The sequence below is a fragment of the Typha latifolia genome, chromosome 11, assembly GCF_019914945.1.
Source record: "Typha latifolia isolate L0001 chromosome 11, TyphaL0001v2, whole genome shotgun sequence".
NCBI classification, from domain to species: Eukaryota; Viridiplantae; Streptophyta; class Magnoliopsida; order Poales; family Typhaceae; genus Typha; species Typha latifolia.
The window spans coordinates 8,553,052-8,560,525 of NC_133096.1; the positions used below are offsets into that span (position 1 = coordinate 8,553,052).

General features: G+C 34.9%; 1 protein-coding gene, 1 long non-coding RNA gene and 1 other non-coding gene across 3 annotated transcripts; all 3 read left to right on the plus strand.

The window, feature by feature from the left end:
- Nucleotides 1–509: 509 nt before the first annotated feature.
- LOC140797774 (uncharacterized) lies at nucleotides 510–5,391 on the plus strand. Its single transcript, XM_073151424.1, has 8 exons — nucleotides 510–529; nucleotides 664–755; nucleotides 1,071–1,191; nucleotides 1,292–1,477; nucleotides 1,738–2,577; nucleotides 3,106–3,240; nucleotides 5,218–5,285; nucleotides 5,373–5,391. Exons 1-7 carry the CDS (start codon nucleotides 510–512, stop codon nucleotides 5,252–5,254), a joined length of 1,431 nt encoding a protein of 476 aa, XP_073007525.1. The 3' UTR covers nucleotides 5,255–5,285; nucleotides 5,373–5,391.
- Nucleotides 5,383–7,151, plus strand: LOC140798086 (uncharacterized). The gene is made up of 3 exons (XR_012110777.1): nucleotides 5,383–5,412; nucleotides 5,690–5,842; nucleotides 7,069–7,151. It is a non-coding gene; the product is annotated as an uncharacterized lncRNA (long non-coding RNA).
- On the plus strand, nucleotides 5,495–5,618 carry LOC140798352 (U6atac minor spliceosomal RNA). Its single transcript, XR_012110827.1, has one exon. It is a non-coding gene; the product is annotated as a U6atac minor spliceosomal RNA (small nuclear RNA).
- Nucleotides 7,152–7,474: the final 323 nt, after the last annotated feature.

The following is a 7,474-nucleotide window of genomic DNA, read 5'->3' on the forward strand; positions in this document are numbered from 1 at the left end:
CATTTGTATTGTTGCATTTAATTGCTATTTTGTTTCTATTTGAGGATGGATTGATTAAGAAATCCCTGTATTTGCTTGATCTTCTCTCTCTATCTCTGATGTAGCTCATGATATGATTGGTCGTTTGCATTTTGATCTATCTTTCACGGGATTAGAGGATCTATATAACGATTACGTGGAGGATTCTTTATCTGATTGGGTTGCCACGGGCAACGTGCTTTCTTGTTAAGTAGAAGAGCTATTCCTTGCTTTTCCGATACATTATTTCTCTATCCTTAGACCGTAATCATTTCCTCCAAACACGGAAAAGAGCAAGCACGATTGTCTTCTATAGTTGGAAGAATTGATTTACAAACAACTAATAGGTAAGCTAATTACTTCTTCAGAGCTTATTAATAGTACAGAATCAATGGGAGCCGGTAAAGAGAAATTTGTCACATGATGCTAGTTTTTTCATTTAGATATGTATACAGAATATAGCTGCTCGTGGATATTGTGAATTTTCATAAATGGCTCAATGCAGTGTCAGGTGATTGTATTCTGAAGTATTATAGCTTTTTTATCCATCTGAACATTGCAATTAAGAAATTCCCTCTATTTTGTGAAATTCCAATTTTTGTGAAATGGTTTCTTGTCTGATATTTCTTTTTTGGGTCAATGCAGAGCAGAAACTGTTAATTTTGATTCATTAATGGCAGAATCAGAAAAGGGACCTGTATCAAGTGCTAATGTAAAGAAAAAAAGTGCATCATTTGGTACGATTATTCTACAGAACAATTATTCTTTGACAAAAGTCGACCATCTTATGCTTGTAATTGCATGTAGTATTGTAGCTATTGAAAATTCAGAAATCATGCTTTACTGGACATATTTATATAATCCCCTGTGTACTGATAGTTGGTCAAGGACTCAAAGTCATATTAAAATTGGTCATATGGAGAGTAAGATTGTTGCTTAGTAATTTTCTGTCTGTTTGCATAATGCATTGAGATTCTTTTTCCCATTGAACAAGGTTAATTTCTGTATTATCTATGTTAGTAAAACTGATATTTGCTTCCTACATTGAGTAGATGAAGATTTTGGGGAGGATTTTCTTATCCCGTGGAAATCATCGAAATTGGGAAAGGATGCAATTGACTTTGATGTCGGAGCAGTTTCCAGAAATGGCAAAAAAATCTACTTCGACAAATTGTGAGTTGATATTCTCTGCAACAATTTTGATTTTCTATAATGAACTCTGGATGGAAGAATATCACCTTCTTGCCAAAGAATCTTAACAATACCCCCTCAGGGATGACTTTGAGCTTGGTGGTGACTTTGACAAGATATCATCCTTTAAGATGGATATGTCTGATCTGGATTTGTCTAGCCCACTTAAGAAAACTGAGAAGCCTAATGAGACGTCATGCAAAGAACTTGTTCTAGGAAAGAAAGAACCAAGGAAAGAGAACTTCTCCTTTACATTTGATTTTAACGAGTAAGTTTATTACCTCAATACTCTTTTCATTCTTCGAGCAATGTACTGATACTTTTGATTGAACTGTGAGAAAATCATAAACAATTCTACTGAAATCCAGTATGAGAAAATTTTGCTGCTATTTTTTCTGAGGCTGATGGCTTGTAGCGAACAGTCCCTTATGAAAGAAACTGAAAGCAACCTTTGCTTTGGTATTTAAGTTAAGTAGTTATGGCGAAGAGCCTCAAAGTTGTTAACAGCTTTATTTTGTGTTCATTAAGGTTGAGTATGTTTGGCCTTGATCCAAAGCTGGTAACTAAAGAAAATGAGGTCAGTAAACCCATGGATGATGTCAGGACTGGTGGTTCTGTTAAGCATGATAAGGATCTTTTATCAAGAAGTAATTCAGTCATTAAAATTGATATAGTTGAAAGTGACCAAATGCATACATTACCAAAGAAAGCAAGTATGGACACTTCAAGACCTACACATTTGATTGAGCAAGATACTGTAAGGAGTGATGACCCTTCGACTTCTTCCAATCTGAGCTGTGATGATATGTGTCGTGAAGCACATATATCTCCTGACAGACATACTCCTATGACAGAAGAAAATGCAGAAGATAAAAGGTTTAGTGAAATGCATGGAAAGACAGCAGATGATTCACTCCCTGCAAGGCAATTTTCTGAAAAAACTGCTCAAGACTTTTCTCTGTTATCCGTATCTTGTGATGATTTAGTACAGCCAACACTTCCAAATATGCACAAAGTGGTTTCTACATCAGAACCTGGTAAGGCTAATTTAGGCAGGGAACAAGATAATTGCATGCGATCAATTGCTAGTTCGCAATCCAGGAACTCCAGCCCTGTAAATTCATATCATTCAAGAGGTTGGCAGTCAGCGTACAAATCAGAATCAGCAAGTATCAGTAATGAATTTCAGAAAGATGAAAGGAACAAGAGACAGATTGGTAGAAGTGGTTCCCTTGAATCAACTGAACATAGAGAAGATCTTGCAAACACTTCAGCTAGAGAATTCTCACACGGAATTTCTCGTGGAACCAAGAATGAAGGAGAGAAGCAAAATTCAAACCCAAAACTTCTTCCATCGCCACTGCACAGGTTAGTTATCAAGGGAAACTCTAGGGTACTAAGAAATGGTTTTCCTATTCAGTGGATTCGTCTTATTATTTTTTATTTTTTTAACATGAGTTGATTTTTTTAAACATTAAAACATTATGTTGGGCTTTTGTTGTTTCTGTGACGCAAATGCTTGTGAATCACAAACCTGCTAATTCGCAAATTGTAATTGTTTTTTTGAATCCTTTGTTGCTATTTCTCTGGGGCCTTCCTTTTTTGTTTTGTTTAGAGAGCTATAAAGTAGTATATGTTCCCACAATGTTTTCCTAACTTCAGTTTATAATGCTTTATCCAGAGATTTTGTCCAGGTTAAGTCCAAACATCCCTAATGTCAAATCCTCTTGGTATATCGGTAAATAAAATAACCTCAACCAAATCCATCATTAACTTCAAAGCAACTCTGTGGATGGATCTGAATTCTACAGTTAGGAAAAAGTAATTGACTTATATAGTGATTAATTAAAGCTGCATCAGTAGTTTTATCTTGTTGACTTGCCTTCTGTTACCCAGGGAAGCTAGGCAAAGTGATGAGCAAGCTGAAAATAAAAACAAGGGTTTGTTGATGTCAATTAACAAACCTGCAAAACAAGGGGCACCAGATGTTATCAGAACTGAAAGAACTGAAAGCAAGAATCTTAGCTCTAGGTAAGTTGGCTAATTATCTGGCCGTTAATTTATCTGGTTGCAAATTTAAGGTTTGAATCAACTGGCAATTTAGTCTTTAGCCTGAGGTTTTTTTTTATCCATGTCAAAGTAACTTATCCCTCAACTTAGAAAGTTTTTACAGTACAAATAGTACATCTCTTGACATGTTAAACTTAATGAACTATAGACTTACCTCTTATTTATATTATCAATTGGAGTGAAATCAAAGTGGAAGTTGATGCTTATGTGATACACAATTTGATCGTTTGTTGTATTGATTATATTATAAGATCTTGACATTTTCTTTCTTCCATGATCTCTTATATGTGTAATTTGTCATCCCATCATTTTTTTCAAGCTTTCATATATTTTTCATTTTACCTTGCTTTAAAATAAATTCATCTCTTTGTTCTCCTTTATTTAGTTAAATTTACTTCCTTATACAACTTAAAACTCAATCAACAAAGACATCACTTGGAGAATACCAGTGAGTCGAGTTTAAATTTCATATATTAATATGTAGTTTCTCGTTTAATGGTCATAATATCTATCATGTTTTGCATTGCACTTTGGCCTTGCAGTTTCCATCTTCAGTTGTCGAACTTGGTCGGGCCAACTATCACAAGTAGCACAAATAGGAATCTCACGCATAACATTATCCCAAACCGTAAATTTATGAAAAGTTCCAGGAGTGTTTCTTCTGAACTGCAAGGTACTTCTCCTAAAGATGGAAAACAAGCACTTCTTTCTAGCTTGGCAGCCTTAAGGTAGGGTATATGCATCATTATTCCTCCAAATAATTTACATTGCAAGATTGATATTAAGTAAAATAGTTTGTGAATAATATATTTTCTCATTGGAGGGTAAGAAAATTGAATGGCAACAACTCAAGTTCTGGTGTGCAGCAAGGAACAAAACCGAAAGAAGTACTAGAGGGAAACAAAGGAGCCCCTCTAAGAATGATATCTGGTGTGACCAACTCTGCTATCAAAAAGAATGCATTGTTAAGCCCACCTTTGAAGCGAAAGACTGTTGAGGTCATCAGTATTTTGCATTCTTTTTATTATTAAAACCATATCAGAACACTGGAAAATATCTGTACTTTTATTTTCACTATTGAAGCAATATCGGGATACTACAATGTAAATATAATTTCATAAGGTTTGAATCTTGATTTTTTCCTTTTTTGGCTTGCACTAGATAGAGAAAAAACAAAGAAGAAGGTTCCCATATAGCTGACCTTAGATAGTTAGGACTTGGGAGTAAGGCAGGAAGGTTTGATGGTGGTTGTATTATTTCTTGCTTTACTGTCTTTTCTCTGTTTGAAGCATCCTAGATAAGAAAGTTTTTGGTCCTTAAAGGTGTGTATGAGTGCACAAAATGGGACTTCCGATCCTACAATTTTTTTATCTTTTAGCAAATAAATGATCAACAGAGTGTGGAGGGAAGAATTTTGGAGCGTGGGGGAGAAATAAAGTTGCCAATTAGGTTATTCTGCAGGCTGTCTCCTGTGTCTTCTATCTATTCTTGGGATATTGTAGTGTATCATAAGTGACAAGTTTTATTCTTGTTAGTTTGCCTTCCAGGTCATTAAATTATTAAACCACACTATGGTCATTTGCTTGATAATCTGTTCCTTTTATTGTAAGCCAAATATAGAAGCTTTGTGATAGTAATCTTTTCCTTACTTTCTTATGTCCATATCAGAGACTGACATGCTTATTTAAGCAATTTCTAGAATAGTATTAAGGAGTGGGAGTTTTGTTGTGATAATTATTTGCCTATTTTGATGTACTTGTTTGCCATTTCAGTACCTTGGGATAAGTTGTGCAATTCTCTTCTGAGGCATTCTGATATTTGAAATCAATATTTGTAGTATTGGTACAATCTTGTACATATTGCAGCAAGACTGATAGGCTTCCTGTGCAAATTTATTAGTGGTGTACCGTATTTGTTAAATCAATTTATCTTTTTCAGGACTCGGTTCCAGAGTCAGATGCTCTTAACCCGATGAAGTTTATCATGAAGTGTCCTACTAAAAGAAGGTTGTCTTGTTTTGTCAAATATATAGGAGAAGGAGAATAATGGTATTCCGTTTTGACTTTTGACAGATTTACTGTAATATTATGCAGAATGTCACCAGAAATTGCCACAAGGTCTACCAATGAAATGGTATCACTCAATATTATAAAAGACACCTTCATTGCAAATTATGCTTTTCTTTCCCTCTCTTTGTTCGTAACACTATATTCTTTAGTTTATTGAAAGGAGAGACAGTTGGCATCTCCCCGGACTGGGACAGGAACAGCCTTTGGGCTTTCCTGTTTACACATATGGTTAAGGCTACCCACTTTGGTGGATCTTTACTGCAAATTATGCTTCTTAAAATGGAAATGTTATACCGGTCGATTCCTATTGCTGCATCTAACTTGTTTTGCCTCCTGTTTAGGTTCTGGGCGGTGAAACTGCAGAAGCTTTTGATATAATTCCCTTCAATAGCTCACATGAAAATGGAAGCTTATTGGACTTTGAAGTGCCAATACTTGTAGAAAATGATGAAAATGTGGAAAAAGCTGAAGCTTGCACGAGAGAGCTTGATGAGGTGAGTACATTCATACTTCACAAATCATATTGGTTAGCTGTTTCAGTACTCGTGGAGGAATATCCTCAAATCCAGTACAACTAACGGCAATATGATCTATTGATCTAATAGCTCTTGTTTTGTCATTGGATAAGCGAAAGAGGTTAATTCGTGACATATGAGATCTAGAGAATTATTTTCTTGAGTACTGATTAGGATATTCAGCTACATTATTCAAACGTACTTGTCAACAAATTTTCCTAGATGTTAGCACCATTGAGTATAAAATTACAATGCTTCTTATTTGAATACCTCACTTAGGCTCACTATACAACGGAAAAGAACAATTTACACGGTCTCCTAGTTTTCTGTGCTTATTATTATTATTATTTTTGGTTATCTACAATGATTTTCTTTTCCCCTTTAGTAGCAGAGGTGGTCTAACTTCTAAGACCTGTCTGTATGAGATTTAGGACTCCCATCAATGGATTTCTCTGTAGTCAGATTTCTGTAACCCTCACTGCAATATCTCCATGCTCCTTGGGTTTCATATCTGTGGTGCACGTCTAGGAGGAATCAACAATATTTATGTTTCTGTACCTATTCTAGTAGGTCTGGCCTATTGGGCTATAGAAAAAAATAAAGATTTAGAAACTCGTATTTTATATTAGTTGAACTCATTACTATGAGATATTATTTCATCATAATTCTTGACATTTTTTTTGTTTCTTAATATGGTTGGTTATATTTAATTGATTAAATTCCATGTTTGATTTTAGGAGAATTTGTTAAGATTCTTTCAGTAAGAAAATAATGCTTCAAGTTGTCTCCTCTTATTCGACTGATAACCGTAGGTTGTGCTCTCAGCTTTGGCTTATTTAAAAAATAGAACCTCAGAGTGACAATGTTATTGGCCAGAAATATGTGGAGGAAAAAATGCATAATGATTAGTTGGGACTACAAAGATTTACTTATTTTTGTTGTTGCAAAATGAATATGGATTACTCGGTGTTCAGAAAGAATTAGATAGCAAAAAGCACAAGTATTTAGATATTTGTATTGTGAAATCTGTGAATCCTGCGATCACTTGCTTGCACCTGCACCTGCATGCACAATCATAGGTGATAAAATTTAGTGACCAGTTGTAAGTGGCAAAAAAGTTATGGATCATCAAATCTCTTCTTTTAATACTATCAACTCATAGTTCTCAAAGGACACTAAGATTGTAATCAGTCTAGTTTTTCCAGATATGCAGCATGCTGAAAAAGAAAAATGAAGAAGCTAAAGAATTACTTGTTCGTGCTATGGTGAACAACAACGCGCTGTTGATGCTGAATCATCCCATGTTTGAAGAGAAGATATCCTTTAAAATTTTGGCTGCACTTGAGCATTACGATTTTCTGGATAGAGATTAAACTTGTGAAATCCTTGACCAACATAACATCGGGGTTCTTCAGAGGTTTGCTACCACCCTGCGCTCCAAGTATTTCATCTGAACAAATGCTTATCTTTTACAGTGTAAGCTCTAATCTGCTTATATCCATACTGCAGCTTGCACTAACTGACATGGCCAGATTGACAATCTATTATTACTACTACGAAAACTGAAACTATTATGATTGCTTACTTGAACAAAAAGCTAATTTCTGCATA

Excerpts from the sequence above, each read along its gene's own strand:
- LOC140797774 (XM_073151424.1), top strand. The coding sequence starts at position 510 with ATGGCTCAATGCAGTGTCAG. Across the intron at positions 530-663 it reads ATGGCTCAATGCAGTGTCAG|AGCAGAAACTGTTAATTTTG; the intron begins GTGATTGTATTC and ends GGGTCAATGCAG. Across the intron at positions 756-1,070 it reads GAAAAAAAGTGCATCATTTG|ATGAAGATTTTGGGGAGGAT; the intron begins GTACGATTATTC and ends TACATTGAGTAG.